Source organism: Benincasa hispida, chromosome 2 (genome assembly GCF_027475165.1).
Source record: "Benincasa hispida cultivar pf3 chromosome 2, pf3_genome.v1.1, whole genome shotgun sequence".
NCBI classification, from domain to species: Eukaryota; Viridiplantae; Streptophyta; class Magnoliopsida; order Cucurbitales; family Cucurbitaceae; genus Benincasa; species Benincasa hispida.
In genome coordinates this window covers 63,199,227-63,216,263 of record NC_143479.1, presented here as the reverse complement: position 1 = coordinate 63,216,263, position 17,037 = coordinate 63,199,227, and the positions used below count along the sequence as shown (strand labels likewise).

General features: G+C 37.4%; 1 protein-coding gene across 1 annotated transcript; it reads right to left on the bottom strand.

Moving 5' to 3' along the window:
* Positions 1–651: 651 nt before the first annotated feature.
* Positions 652–3,523, bottom strand: LOC120070765 (signal peptidase complex subunit 3B-like). The gene is made up of 6 exons (XM_039022647.2): positions 3,143–3,523; positions 2,954–3,001; positions 1,568–1,630; positions 1,199–1,252; positions 1,029–1,115; positions 652–927 (listed from the first exon to the last, which is right to left on the bottom strand). The coding sequence occupies exons 1-6, from the start codon at positions 3,266–3,268 to the stop codon at positions 802–804; spliced, it is 504 nt and encodes a 167-aa protein (XP_038878575.1). The 5' UTR covers positions 3,269–3,523; the 3' UTR covers positions 652–801.
* Between the last annotated feature and the right edge of the window lie 13,514 nt (positions 3,524–17,037).

The following is a 17,037-nucleotide window of genomic DNA, read 5'->3' as shown; positions in this document are numbered from 1 at the left end:
TCAAAGAAGTACTATAAAGATTGAAACAAAATAAAGCCAAGTTACATTTTAACCTTTAAAAATGCACGGTTAGCATTTAAAATAATAAAAATTACTCCCAACAACTTCAAAAGACCTTTTTAACTTATTATTAAAATCTCACACATCTTATACTAAAAACTTGAGAGAAAAAAAAGTAGTTTTCCTTTTGTCCTCGTTTACATAGTAGACCAAGGTAACCTACAAAAAAAAAAAATTATAAAAATATATATTTCATGACTATATAAAAGTGTTAGGGGCCTTTTGGAGGCCTAACATGAAAGGGTATATTCTCACATCCTATATCATCTCAGTGTTTGGAGTCCTATTATCCTATCTCACCGATTTTAATGGTTTGTGGGCCCATTTTCGAAACGTATTTCGTATCTCATCGTCATTTTTCTTCCGTGTATCGTATATCATCTCAGTGCTTGAACATAATCAATCATACTTGATCGTTCATACTCGATTCAGAACTCTCCAAACATCAGAACTTTCCACATCTTATATCATCTCAGCGTCCCAAACAGCCCCTTAGTCATGTTATACCAGCTCTACTGAATTTCAAATGCATCAAACTCAAGGGCTAAGCCAAAGTTAATAGGGAGAGAGAAAATGCAAATGAGAGAAGAATGAATCAAAAACTCCAAGCAAAACTCACTTTCTATTTGTTTCATACATGCAACTTTTCTCCTGTCTGTAAATTTCTAACTCAGCTGAACTGAATTTTCTGTATTCTCATATATGGAAAAGTAAGTTTTTAAATACCATATCAAGGCATCTTCATCGATAGTCCTCCGGTAAGCGATACCCAGACATCACTATCTTATCAGCGAACATTTTACCGGTTTTTGGCATTACATGCCAATGCAGCGTCAAGTTGAATTCTTTACCTCTGAGATTGCTTCCCTACATAATAGAAACACATATAACAACATGAAGTTCATATAGATGAAAAAGGTAAATTCATCTCAAATTGTTGAAAGAATTATGGAATGTAGCTAGCTCACCTGATCGATGAAACGGTACTTGTTTGAAGTGTGAATCGTAAATTTGGCATTATCTTTGGAAGGTATTATACCATCCCAAAGCGAGATCTGAAAGACAACGTCATTACAACGGAATAAGATAAGATAAGCAGCAGGATTAGAAATCTAGAAGATGTATCAATGGAGGTTACCTGGTTCAAGGAATTCTTAGGAGTTTCATACTCAGCAGCTACAAAAACAAAAACCTGTAAACTTGTGTTAAGATCTAATAAGCCCAATCATTTCAGACAGTCAAAACCGGAATCAAGATGAGAAAACTGAAGTTGAAATAACTAGTATAGTATATTAAACAAAACAGAGTACAGATTACAACATCATGTGCTGACTGGTGTTCAAGTCCATATTCAAAAATCAATGAAAAGTAGCAAAAGCCATAGATCTAAAGTTGGATCCTCAGTACAATAACTCAAGCTCCAGTATTCAAATATCTCAAAAGCCATCAAAATGCCACAAAACTCAAAAAGAAAATAGGGTACTTATCAAATAGGTTGTTGCCAAACCTGCTTTGTGTTCCATGTAAATAGTGACTGCAAGTCCACCGAGATATTTAAGGTCATGCTGACCTGCATAATTAATGGTTTTCAGTTCAGACTGTAAAGTATAAGGCTATAATAAATATTAACACCATTGTGATGAATCACTATCATCGTTAATAATGCAATTAACATCTGAAAACCAAATCATCAACATGACTATTATTGCATGAGTTTGGAGGTAACTGAACAACTATTTGATTCTTGATACCAACTTGAAATGCCTTTCCTGGCTCAACTATTGTTAACTCAAAGCTAGAATATTAAGCGAAAGCGATACACGTCTAATAATCCCAAGAATCACATTGCACTAACACCATGATCATGGTAGCGTCTATTCAGTAATATGAGCTGCCTAGTGGCCTCTTTAAATGTATCCTCTACAGAATGTTTCCTGAGTTAAAGTTTTAAATGAGTGCTCCCATTCAAGAGTATATCACCATTTTCACAGTTTTTATGACCAAAGCTGATTACAGAGCAAGAGGAAAAGAACAAATTTGAAACTTCTCAAAACTTGAAGCAATTTGAAGATGGTTAATAGATATTAGAAACCCCTACGAATATTTCATGATCTAGTTGGTTAATAGAAACCTCTATATAAATCCTTTTTCTCTCTCTGTTTTTCTATCTTTTTGGAGCAAGACTCTACTTTGGAGTACAACAACTGCAGGGGTTTGGGGATGGAACCTCAGACCTCTACGGAGGAAAAGACCATGCCAATTACCCTCGAGCTAAGCTAACTTTTGCTCAAGCAAGACTCTACTTATAAGACAAAAGCACCTAGAAAAGGAAAAGCCAACCACAGAAGGACCGAAATGACAAATCTATACCATGTATTAGAAAAAAAGGGCTAAAGAAGAAGGCCTAAGATAAGTAGAAATATCCATGAAAGCAGACAGCCACAAAGAAGCACTGAAGCTAGCTAATCTCCATCATGGAGATAACCAATCCCACTCCATCTAAAAGTTCACTTATTCATCTCAAACCAAATACTCCATTAAAAAACAGCAAACAACAGATATCTTCTATCAGTTCTCCAATGTTGAACTGGAGGTGGTATTTAGCTTTAAGATCGCATGACTAACGATTTCAGGAAACTACTAAGGAAATAGGCATTTATCATTTTTCTACTTCCATTCTTTCAATCAATATACTCGTATTAAAATGTAACTAGCAAGAAAACAAATTCGGATGTTATTCTCAATTAGTTTCCCTAGATTCATAAGAATCAAACCCCAAAATAGACTTCAACCAAAAACATTCAAATACAATCAGATAAAAGAAACAATCTGCAGCATTCAATTAAAGAAATCGAGCATAAGACGAAACCAAGACGAATTTCCAACAATATACCTCGTCATTTCCATGAAGCTGCTTCTGAAACCAGTTGATGTTCAACACCTAAAACCCACAGAAAACAATCAGAACAAACAAAATGCACTACGAAATTCAGAATCACCCAGAAATCAGCGCAAAACCCTAAACGTCAGAGCCACAGATCTAACAAAAAAATAACCGAAAGGAATAAAAAGAATGGTGGACCTGAACACTGGCGGTGGGAGAGGGAGAGTTGAAGTTATCGGAGAAAGAGGCCATGGCGCACATAATTACGAGAATGGTGACGGCGAAAGTGACCAAAGCATTGGCTCGATAACCAAAAGAATGCATATTTTCTTTTGGTATCGTTTTTCTATTGAATCTGGTTTAAATTTCGGCTTGTTGTTGTTGATTTTGTTCTTCGATTCTTGATTCTGTGGTTCGATTCTTCTTCTTCTTTGTCTCCTTGGTATCTCTTTCGTTCGATGGAAATGGCGCTGCTGTGGCTTCGTCAACCATGGAAAAGTTGCAGACTTTCAATTTTACTTTTTTTTTTTTTTTTAAATAATCCCTACGGTTTTAGTTTAATTTTTATTTAGTCCGTTACATTTTTAATCTTTTAAAACATTACAATTTTTCTATACCAGTTGGAGTTTATTTCAAAGTTTAAACTTTTATCATTGATTTTTTTTAAATACTTACTTTTAGTTTTAAAGACTATTTTTAAATATAGAAAAATGAATCAAAATATTTACAAAACATAGCAAAATTTTAGAACTATCAATTTTTAATCTTTGAATTTTAAAACATTACAATTTTTCTATACCAGTTGGAGTTTATTTCAAAGTTTAAACTTTTATCATTGATTTTTTTTTAAATACTTACTTTTAGTTTTAAAGACTATTTTTAAATATAGAAAAATAAATCAAAATATTTACAAACATAGCAAAATTTTAAAACTATCAATGATAGACACTGATGTCTATCAACGTTTACCAATGTCTATCATTCATAGTTATGAAATTTTTGTATATTTTATAAATATTTTCAGCAGTTTTATTATTTGAAATAATTTTCATTGTTTTAGTATCAATATCCATTAATTAAATTAATTAATTTAAAAGACTTACATGGACCTCAACAACAAACTTACACTAACCTCAACATTAAATGATGAATTTGGTTTTGTCTATTTGTATGCATTACCTTACCTCCCTAGACACAGCAAAGGACACATAATGGTTGTTGGGGTTGATGCCCTAAATCTCGTAAAGTTCTATAGTTTGTAAATATTGTATGAACAAACATTTATGTGATTAATAATATATGATATTTTATTCACTTCTGTCTATGAAATATATGATATTTTAGTTGCATCAACCACATACCAATAAACTAACATCCATGGTTATCGTTGTAACTTAAACATGTATGTAGAGACATACAGGTGGATCATGTTTAAGTGATAACCTAAATGGTCTGTAGTATATGGATAAGGCTGGATATCTTATCTTTGTGACACTACGAGTATGACCCACTTTGTAGGTGCTACAAATGATTTGATCCTGATCATTCATGTATTAGATATGTGAGCCGATTATTCTATACAAAGGAGTTTGTATAAGACCGGACCATGAAATGTTTAGTCTCATTATATAACGTCGTTCATAATAGATACTTTCATTTCACTAGGATGACCTTAATCCTGAGTGAGTTGTGAACTCCTGCCTATGAGGGTGGTCTTTTGATTTGTAGGGTGAGAGTGGTCAAATTGCCGACTCAACAAGTCTACCATTTTGGGGATTTGTCTTATTAGGGAGTTGAGAACTCAGCTACACAAGATAGAATTCACGCCTTCCCCAAAGTAGAGGTAAGTAGATAAATTGCTCCCTTAAGGATTGATTTCGGGTCTTGAACAATGTGGCGCCACACCTTCTCTTGGCTCGAGAGGGGTTTAGTCAAGAGACTATGATCTATTGTTCATTAGAGGGATCAGTGGTACTTAAAGAGTTAGATGTAACTATAAGAGCAAAACGATAATTTGGCCTAGTTGTACTTACAAGCAATATGTGAAAGGCCATCGTACTGTTGATTGGTTATATCCTATTGATATAGAAATATATCTGTAATGCGAAGAGTGCAGCAGTCGGTCTTTAGTGGAGTGCTCGGTAGTTAATGGATGGTGGATAATGTGATTAAAAATTTTAATCAGTTATTTACGTACCGTTGGAGCTTCAAGCTACAGATCCATAAGGTCTCCTTGGTAGCTCAATGGATTTAAGTTGAGAATCAATTTTTAGGTTAATTTGAAATGTTCAAATTAATAAAAGGGAATTTAGTTATATATGATATAATTAAATTAATTCAATTATATGTCATATAATTGATATAATGTATTTGATACATTATTGTTTAATTGTAGAAACAAATCTTTGAATACGATTAAAATATATTTTCTATGAATAAGATTCATAGTTATTAAATTTAATATAAATATGATTTATATTAAATGCCATAAAATAGAGAAAAAGAACTATGGTTTATATATTGTATATGATGCAATATTAAAACTATAGATTATAAATATAATATGATAAGTAGGTTATCATATTTATTTATAATTTATTAATTATTTGATAATTATCTATTTTTCTCTCTAACCACCCTTAGTAGGGAATTATTCAGTTTGTGGCAAGAATGGGATAAATAAAAATATGATTTTTATTATTCCAAGTGAGAGACAAGCATTCATGATTGAAAATCTTCCTACACGATTCTTGAGAGACTAAACGATCGAGTAAGAAAGTCTATGCGATAGACTTGATCGTTTACACGTCAGCTTCGTTGCTTCCTCGACCAACTCTAAACTCCCCTCTAACTAAAATTAGCCAAAACTCATTACTCCTGGATTCTCATACCAAGAATACCAAGGTCACTAAGTGGCAGTGTCCCCTTTTGGTTTGAGTTTTTCTCATTGCTATTTGCTACTGTTCGAGGAGAGTTCGTGACTTGTTCGACGCGTTCGTGAATGAGTTCGTTCAAGGGATTAACACGAAGAAGGATTCTACGAAGATATAGTCTCTCAACCCTTTGTTTATTTTGAGAAAACATGTTGTAATTTAGTTTTATGCATAATATGTTCTTGTTGACTGTAAATGTATGAGTTCAATCAAAATGAGATTTGGACGACCTGCTACCGCTCAAAGGTTCTCTATCAAAAGAGTTCCTTTAATGGCTTCTAAAAGTAGGAACGAGACAACCTCAAGAAACTTCTGACTATTTCATGAGTTCCATAGCACTAGGTGCCTAAACTTAACTATTAAGAAGTGCTATCACGTATTTCATAGCTTACTACTAATTACTTGGCTACTAGAACAGTTGCAAACTCACTTTAAGAATGAGGAGTGAAGGCGCTTTATCGAGTGAAAGAAGGAAATGACATGTCGCTTGTTGAAAATAAAAGTACATTGAATCCATATGAAAATTTACCATGAGCAGATTGAATCCATTAAGAAAATACAGGTTCGATGAAGTCCACCCTGGTGTTTACACTCTTAGGCATGGAGAGTGTGGTTGTAGATCACGAGTGAACTATTTTTGTATGCAAAAGGGAGGAGGAGTGCGATCTCATGACCTTGAGACAATATTATGCCACAAAGCAGACTTTAGAAAGGTCGACCAAAAGGTTAAAATGCTAAAAGACAGACCAACTCGTGAGAGAAAGGTTTTGGTGCAAAAGCTAACGGACGTGACTCACACAATAGATATATTTTTTTCTTCGCCGACATCTAGGGTTTCTCAAACAATGTGATATCTCATATCGGGTAAATCCTTAACTCTTCTCCCTCTTACTTACACTACAAAATGCTCTTATAAATTATGGGTAGGATGCTGAATGCCACTTCGCCAACTGACATTACCTGCACGTTTCGTGTCTCTAAATGTATGTTTATGAGCAGCGAGGCTTACATCCATTTGCATTAGTTCATCAAAAGTTCCTTATCCTTATACACTTATTGTTCAATAAACCATCTTTCTGCCAAGGTTAAGGAGTCAACTGAGCATCTCAATGATGATTACCTTTCTTTTCTATGCTACAATCTTTCTTCTCTTATAAAATTCAGAGTTTGTTTAATTAAGGGAACTTTTGACCAATGAGAGATAAAATGACTATAGTCCAAACAAAACTCCAACCGGGCCAATTGCATAATTATGATTTGAGGAAGCAAAGGAGACAACAATAGATGGGAATTCTCCATTTAATAGCTACCACTTAATGCTTTGACACTCAGAATCTTGAAGGTCTTGGTAGGATTCATAGCAGCAAAACAATCAACAATGAGAAAAATTTCTACAAAAATACTAATTGTTCTATTGATTCTATTATAAGTTTTTTAACACCAACCAAGAGATTAATTATTGGTTAAATGTCCATGTCTTAGGCAAAAGTAGTCAAAATCTTTTTAATCTAGAATGTTGACTTCTTCTTATAATAAATTATTTTTTTAATATTCCTATTACCCAATATGCCTATGCACAAGCAACATTCTTCTTCCATTTTAATTGAGATCGACCTCATTTTAGAATCATGGAAGGCTAAACTCTTCTTATTTGAATAAATGAGATCAATAGCCCAATAGTGTATCATATTAGCTAACCCTTTGTCTAGTGTTCATTGAAAGCCTCTTGACATCTAAAAAAGCATTAGGGTGATTTGCCATTCGAAATCCAAATATTAAATAGAAAGCACTGACAAGAGTTATAACAGTAAACAAAACAAGTAAAAGAACATAAGAGTTGATAACTAGTTCAGTGATAAACCACCTACCTTTGGGAGGTAGTGTATCTAGGAAAGATAATCTACTAATATTGATGAGTTAAGCAATTTACAATGTAGTATATATCTGTAATACACTAACTACTACAATAGCTCATATATAGCTCAACTCCCAAGTCACCTAGGGTCCCCCTAAATGTAAGACTTCCTCTTAAATGTACTTAGGCTCCCCCTAGATGTAAGACTTCCTCTCAAATGTACTTAGGCTTTAATAACGGGCAGAAATGCACGTTATCATAGTACTAAGTTGTTAAACAATGTCAGATTGTGTTGATGAAATATGTTAACTTGCATCCATTAAGCATTGTTTTCGTAATATTGCGACCGCAAGCGTTCATCACATTAGAACTGTTGATTTTTGTATTTTTGTGCAAAATATGTGTTAACGCAATGCAAGAATTTTGATCATAGGAAATCATTGGTCGAGTGTAACTTCACCGTAAGGCTTTACGTTGATCGTGCTTGCAAACATTCGCCCGATAAGGATCACCGCAACTTGGTCGCAACATGGTGAACGTATCTGGATGACAGGCTAATTAAGCGCGATGGGACAAAAAGCTAATCCAAATTAAGTTGACAACCGTTAGCAGTCACAAAGTACATTCAGCTTTTCGGTGACAATTATCCGATGCATCAGTCAGGAATTAAAGTCGTCTCATCTGTACAACCATGAGTGAGAAGCCGCCTTTCACCATGGATGCTCTATAAATACCAAGGGCATTCTTCAGGGAAGGGGTTCACGAGTTAAGCAGTTAGAGATTTCATACTTTAGTTCGCACGCTTTCATTCTTAGTTTTTTTTTCATTTTAAGATGGACGTGAGGGAGGAGGTTGTGCCGGCAGATCGTTTCGGTAAGATTGAGAGAGCATCGGAAGCTTCAAGGACAGAGAGAGGGTCGATGCCTGCGGAAGCGGGAACATCTTTAGATCAGAATAGAGATTTCAGTGTAAAAAGCCTCGATCAGTAAGGAATTGCTACCAGGCTCTCTACCTTTAACTTCCATTGTCGTTTTGTACTCAACTCATTTATAAAAATGGAAATTCCTTCTCTATATGTGTTCACTCTCTGTTATTCACATATGAGTAGCTAAATCAGTTGAATAGGTTGAGAAGCATTTAGCTAGCACAACTAGGGAATCTTCATTCTTTGCAATTATCTTGTATTTTGTATGCTTCATTCATCCATTAGAGATACTCGGAAGGGTAGTCTAAGGACATGATCTAGACTTGGGAAGGTCGGGTTAGAATCTAGACTCGGAAGAGCCAGATTAGAACGCATAAACAAGAGATAGGAGCTTAGGAATGAGCACTATTTGTTATCAACGCATCGCATGTATCCTAGAGATAGGATATGATTGTATGCGGTCACCTTGCATTCATGCATTTTGCATCATCGCATAGGACAAGAGTAGAGACTTAGGAATAAGCTCTATGGACCCTTTTGCATTCAATAAGAGTATAGACTTAGGAGCATCTCATTTACATTGGAAAATGACTTGCTGTGTATGGTTGTAACATGATCGCATAGTCTGACACATTCCTAAGTAACGCTAGCTAAATATTTTCTCTACTTGTTCATCGCATACTCATTGCATCTATCACACAACCACATTTTCTCAAAGCCACCGCATTTATTTATTTTTCATCAACGCAAACAACAAACCCAACAACTTGTTTATTTATCTCGTTACCGCAAAGTTTTTCATAAAAATTTACCAGCGCAATCTTTTCACAAGTCCCTGTGTTCGACTCTGAACTTACCAGGAAACTCAGAGGAATTTACACTTGGATTCTGCTCGGGAAACTTGAGTGCACAACATAATTCCATCAATGCATATCATCTATATTTTCACTTCATAAAATAACGCATCAAGTTTTTGGTGCCGTTACCGGGGACTTGGGAAAAATAGAGTGCTAACGGTAATTTTTTTTTATTTCTTCGCAGACTCTCAATCTCTGGCGAATTACGACCCGGAGATTAAGAGGACATTCAGACGAAGATTGAGAGACCGCCAACAACAATAGAGAACACTAAGAATGGCAGAGCAATCGAAAGCAAGGGTCGCTAACACAAATAACATAATGGCCAACCCCATCCTTTTAGCGAATGATCGCAATAGACCCATCCGGGACTATGCGTCACCTAACCTCTATGATTTCTCTCCAGGAATCATGAGGCCAACGTTAGGTGGATTGAGGTTTGAAATGAAGCTGGTAATGTTGCAGATGATCCAGGCTGCTGGGCAGTTTGGAGGAAGGTGTGACAAAGACCCGCACGCCCACCTCTAGAGCTTCATAGAGATTTGCAACACTTTTGTGTTCCCGAATATCTCTAACGAGGAAGTTCGACTAACTCTGTTTCCATTTTCTTTGTGTGACCAGGCTAGAAAATGGGCATATTCTCTCGAGCTGGGAGAGATAACTTCGTTAGAACAGGTGGTGGTAAAGTTTATGAAGAAATATTTTCCACCAACTAAGAATGCTAGGAGAAGGAAATTAATAACAAATTTTGAACAAGAAGATGACGAATTGCTCAAAGATACTTGGTCGAGGTTTAAGAGGTTGGTCTAGGACTGTCCATATAATGAGTTGTTAGACTGCCTTCAAATAGAGATTTCTATCATGGTTTAAATCCCGCTTCGCAGACCGCTGCCAATGCGGCAGCCGCTGGTGGTTTGCTTGATAAAACGTATGATGAGGCAAAGAATATCTTAGATCGCATCTCTAAGAACCATGAAGATTTGAGAGAGAGCAACCAGAGATTAAGACTCAAAGACTGACGCAAACAATGGTGCTATTGCTTCATTGCAGATCCGGATGATCATAATGATGAATTAATCCAAGGAATTGCAATCAGCAGCCCAACACCGCAAACTGGGCAAATCAACGCAATCAGTCAAAACATCGCAAGGTGTGCAACTTGCGGTGATGGGCATGCGATGGAAGATTGCCCGCAAAATTCACAATCTGTCTACTTTGTAAAGAATAACCTTTTTTCGAATACCTACAACTTTGGGTGGAGAAACCACCCTAATTTTTCTTGGAAGAATCAACAACAAAATTTCCAGTCTGTGGCGCAGAAAGAAGGGCCACCAGGATTCCTTCCACGCAACAACGGTCAAATGAGCAATCAAGCAAGTAGCTCACAACAACCACCGCAATCCTCTTCTTTGGAGAGCTTATTGAAGCAATACATAGAGAAAAACAAAATCGTGCTTCAAAGTCAGGCTACGTCCATCTGCAATCTCGAATTACAGATGGGCCAGATTGCGAGTGAACTGAAGAGTAGACTGTAAATGGCTCTGCCAAGTTCAACCGAAATTCCACGTAACCCGGGGGGATCAGATAAGAAGCAATGTCAGGTTGTGACACTGTGCAGTGGGAAGAATGTGGAGGGAGAAAAGAAGGAGCTTAGTAGAATAACTTCCATTGCGACTGAACCTGAGATTGCGGTGATGCAAGAAGAGGAAAGAGAAAAAGAAGCAGTGGAACCGGAGGTTGCGTCGACCTCAAAGCCAACTGAAATAGGAACCGTGAAAGTTCAGTTACCACCTTTCCTACAGAGACTAAGGAAGAAAAAGAAGAAGAGGTACAGTACCAACGCTTTTATCTATGCTAAAACAATTACATGTTAATATTCCTTTCAATGAAGCGATTGAGGAAATGGCCGCCTACACCAAGTTTCTGAAGGATATGGTAACTAAGAAGAGGGGAGCTGGAAAATTTGCCACGGTGGCGTTAATGCAAAGTTCCAAATCAATAATCCCATTGAAGATGAGTGATCTTGAGAGCTTTACTATACCATGCTCCATAGGAGGACTTTACATTGGGCAAGCCTTGTGTGACTTGGGAGCCAGCATATATTTGATGCCTCTGTCAATCTTTAGACAATTGAATGTGGGGGAACTTGTGCCCACCATAGTGACTCTCCAACTGGTCGACAGATCTCTGGTTTATCCAGAAGGAAAAGTGAAGGATTTTCTGATAACAATTGACAAATTTATCTTACCAGTCGACTTCATCATTTTAGACTATGAGGCCGACAAGGATGTGCCCATCATTCTGGGGTGACCTTTTCTATCAACGGGTCGTGCTCAAATTGACGTATATAAAGGAGAAATCACATTGAGTATCAATGGACAAAAGCTCAAGTTTAATATAATTCGTACCATGAAGTTTCCAGATGAAGAAGACCTACATGACTCTGATGATGACTAGAATTCAATTGAAGAAGGAAAGTTTGATGAGGAGAATGAAGAAGAGGATGCCAACGCATCCGTTACTGCCTGTAATGTGATCACAACAAAAACAAGCAAGGAAGAAGAAATGATCGCAAAGCAAGAAGTAGAGCCAATTGAAAAAGAAGAAAGAAAAACAACGCAACCTTCCCTAGTGAAGCCACTGACACTTGAATTGAAGACCTTACCAACCCATTTAAAGTATGCATTTTTGGGGCAGAATGAAAAGCTGCCAGTGATCATTTCCTCTACACTCAACAAAGACCAGGAGAATGCGTTGATGAGCATTCTCAAGAAACATGTGTGAGCAATTGGCTAGACGCTCACTGACATCAGAGGAATTAGCCCTGCATATTGCCTACACTGCATTCGTCTTGAAGATGACCATAAAGAAACAATTGAACATCAACGCAGACTCAACCCTGCGATGAAAAAGGTTTCCAAAAAAGAGATCATCAAATGGCTAGATGCGGACATTATCTATCCCATAGCAGATAACACGTGGGTCAGCCCCGTGCAATGTGTGTCGAAGAAGGGTGGAATGACGGTAGTCCCGAATGAGAACAACGAATTAATAACGCAAAGAACCATCACTGGATGGCGCATATGCATGGACTACCACAAGCTGAATACGGCCATAAAGAAAGATCATTTCCCTTTGCTATTCATCGACCAAATGCTAGACCAACTAGCTGGAAATGATTTTTACTACTTCTTGGATGGTTATGTCGGATACAATCAAATCATGATAGCTTCGCTGAAGGTTAAGACAAGACCACATTCACCTGCCCATATGGGACATTTGCTTTTTGCCGCATGCCGTTTGGCCTCTGCAATGCGCCAAACATGTTCCAAAGGTGCATGATGGCTATCTTTTCAGACTATCTCGAGGACTCCATGGAAATATTTATGGATGACTTCTCCATTTATAGGAACACTTATGAAGTTTGCCTAGCTAACTTAGAGAAGATTCTGAAGAGATGTGGTGCTCAACTGGGAAAAATGCCATTTCATGGTTAAGAAGGGCATAGTGTCGGGACATAAGGTCTCCCAGGATGGGTTGGAGGTGGACAAAGCAAAAATTGAAGCAATTGGAAAACTTCCACCTCCAACTACCGTGAAGGCTATATGAAGCTTCTTGGGGCATGCCGGATTCTACAGACGATTTATCAAAGACTTTTCTAAGATAGCACGACCACTGAGTGTGTTGCTAGAGGCTGACAAAAAATTTGAGTTCGACAACAACTGCCTCAATGCATTCAGAGTTTGAAAAAATGCGCTGATTACCGCACCCATCTTGATTGCGTCGGACTGGACATCGCTATTTGAAATAATGTGTGATGCAAGCGGGTATGCGATGGGAGCAGCTTTAGTGCAAAAGAGAAAGACAATTTTGCATCCCATCGCATATGCGAGTAAAACATTAAACCCAGCTCAAGCAAATTATACCACCACAGAGAAAGAACTCCTGGCAGTTATTTTTGCGTTGGAAAAATTTTGGGCATATCTGTTGGGGACAAAGGTACTTATCCACACTGATCATTCGGCAATCAAATACTTAATGACAAAGAAGGACACAAAGCCAAGGTTGATCAGATGGGTCCTCCTCCTTCAAGAATTTGATATAGAAATAATTGACCTGAAGGGGACGAAGAATCAAGTTGCGGATCACTTGTCTAGACTGGAAAATCCTGAAGTTGGCCGCAATGACATTGAGGTGAGTGCCATATTCCCAAATGAGCAGCTGTTTCGCATAGAAGAATTGCCCTGGTATGTGGACATAGTCAGCTATCTGGTTTGCGAGCAATTTCCTTAAGATTACACTTATCACCAATAGAAGAAGCTAAAAAATGAATGCAGACTTATTACTTGGATGAGCCAAATATGTATAAAAGAGGTGTAGATCATATTTTTCGATTATGCATACCAAATGCTGCTCAACAACGCATATTGTTACAATGCCACGACTCACCTTATGGTGGGCACTTTGGAGGGCAGCGCACCGCAACTAAAGTTCTGCAGAGTGGATTCTTTTGGCCTACATTATTCAAGGATGCGGCCGACTACGCAATGAAATAAGATCGGTGCCAACGCACAGGTAACATTTCATAGAGAAACGCAATGCCAATGACCACTATCTTGAAGCTTGAATTGTTTAACATATGGGGGATTGGTTTCATGGGACCATTTCCTCATTCGAACGATAAACATTATATTTTATTAGTCTTCGATTATGTCTCCAAGTGGGTAGAGGCAATAACATGCGCTACAAGTGATGCGGCGATAGTCTCCCAGTTCCTGAAGAAACATATTTTCACTCGTTATGGCACTCCTGTGTCATTATAAGTGATGAAGGATCCCACTTTGTCAACCGCAATATGAAGAAGCTGCTGCACAAATACAACATTCTCCACAAAGTGGCCACCGCATACCATCCGCAAATGAATGGTCAGATCGAGGTATCCAATCGAGAAATTAAGCTGATACTCGAGAAGGTAGTAAAGCCTTCACGGAAAGATTGGGCAACAAAGTTTGACGATGCATTGTAGGCATACCGAACCACATTTAAAACACCCATAGGTATGTCCCCATATGCGTTGGTATTTGGCAAGGCGTGTCATTTGCCTTTGGAGCTGGAATATAAGGCACTGTGGGCCGTAAAGAAGCTGAATTTTGATTTGAAGAAGGCAGGAGAAGTGCGAAAAATATAATGGTTGACCTGGAATAATGGAGGATTAATGCATATGAAAATGTGAAGATTTATAAGGAGTGCACCAAGCACTGGCAAGACAAATGTATATGTGGTAAAACCCTCCAAGTCGGGCAAAAGGTCTTACTCTTCAACTCACGTCTGCGGCTCTTCTTGGAAAAACTAAAATCACGATGGTCCGGACCCTTCATCATCAAAGAAATATTTCCACATGGTGCAGTGGAGCTGAGCATTGAGGATGGAAGCCAAATATTTAAGGTTAATGGACAATGAGTTAAGGCGCATTGCGGAGGTGATTTCTAGCCCAAAAAGGCCTCCGTGAAGCTGAGAAACTCGGAGTACCCTTTGTTTGATTCTTGAACTCTTGTTCCTTCGTCACTTCTATCATCATTTGTCTATCTGTATTTTACTTATTACTATTACTATTTCCTTCTCTAAAAAAAAAAATTATTGTTTTGTTTTAAATAATTTGACCCTCTCTTTGTCTGTTTACATCGATTAAGGCACAGGATTGAAAAGATGTTACTTGAAGCAGCAAAATTATCTCACTCCATCACCACAATCCAAAGAAGAGAAATCGCCGCAAAGATGGATGCATCAATACACAATGCGGGCAACAGCGCAAATTTGGGGGTGTACTCTTCCTTATCTTTATTTCAAATTTTATGCTATCATATCACATTTTAGTTTTAAAAGCCTTATCACCGCATCATCTTTGATCACCACAATCATTTGACGTAGATAAATTTAGTAGTTTACTGCATTCTGTTTCTTTGCCAAGTATGATTTCAATGATGAAAATTATGCTTCTATTTCTTTCGTATATACTAGAGTCAACTTAGTCTTAAGATAGTCATCTCATGAAATATTTCTAGAAGTTATGGGTTTGTTAGCTTTCTTTCAAACTCTCTGTACAATGCATTCTAAGAACATCGCATGACTCATTTCAATCTTTTGGCAATGAGGACATTGCCGCATTTTAAATTTGAGGTTGAGGTATTTATTTTCGACCTTGCTATTTTGAAAAAAAAAATTGAGAATAACAACTCCACTGTCAACGCAATGGGAAACCCATGTTGATAAGAGTTAATTTGTGAAAGGCGAGTTAATTTGTGAAAGGCACTTACCCGTAGTTGGATGTCCGCATGACACCTGTGGGGGCAAGCCAAAACGAAAGTAAGCCACCAGGATCAACGCATAAATAAATGACTACAAACTCCACTGTCAAATAGGTATGAGTTTAGTCTGAGAAAGAGTGCATTACTCGTAGTTGGATGTCCGCATGACACCTCTGGGGACAAGCCAAAATGAAGGCAAGGCACTTGGATTAGCGTAAGGTCAGAGAAATATATATATATATATATTAATGAAATTTTTTTTTATGCAAGGATAAAATCATTTGACACCCCGATAGAAAATTTTCTTTTTGAAATAAATCAAGCGATGTTTCTGAATTCAGTAAAATCCTTTTGAAAGGTAAGCTTGCAGTTCCTAGATCTTAGAAACATTTTAAGAAGAGACTTGAATAAGACTTAAGGAACTTTTGGTATATAGGATTTGAATGGAGTATTCTTGAGAAATTTAGGAAAAGAACATTGCGGTTGACTTGCTCTTTAGCGTATGCTTGAGGACAAGCATTGTTTAAATTTGGGGGTTTGATAATGGGCATAGATGCACGTTATCATAGTACTAACTTCTAAAACAATGCTTGATTGTGTTGATGAAATATGTTAACTTGCGTCCATTAAGCACGTTTTCGTAATATTGCGGCTGCATGCGTTCATCGCATTAGAACTATTGATTTTTGTATTTTTGTGCAAAATATATATTAACGCAATGCAAGAATTGCGATCATAGGAAATCATTGCTCGAGCGCAACTTCACCGCAAGGCTTTTACGTTGATCGTGCTCGCAAACATTCGCCCGAGAAGGATCGCTGCAACTTGGTCAGCGTAACATGGTGAGCGCTTCCAGATGAAAGGCTAATTAAGCGCGATGGGACAGAAAGCTGATCCAAATTAAGTTGACAGCCGTTAGCGGTCACAAAGTACATTCAGCTTTTCTGTGACAATTATCCAGCGCATTAGTCAGGAATTAAAGCCGTCCCATCTATACAACCATGAGAGAGAAGTCGCCTTTCACCATGGATGCTCTATAAATACCAAGGGCATTCTTCAGAGAAGGGGTTCACGAGTTAAGCAGTTAGAGTTTTCATACTTCAGTTCGCACACTTTCATTCTTAGTTTTCTTTCATTTTAAGGCGAACGCGAGGGAGGAGGTTCTGCTGACAGATCATTCTGGTATGCTTAGGAGAGCACCAGAAGCTTCAAGGATAG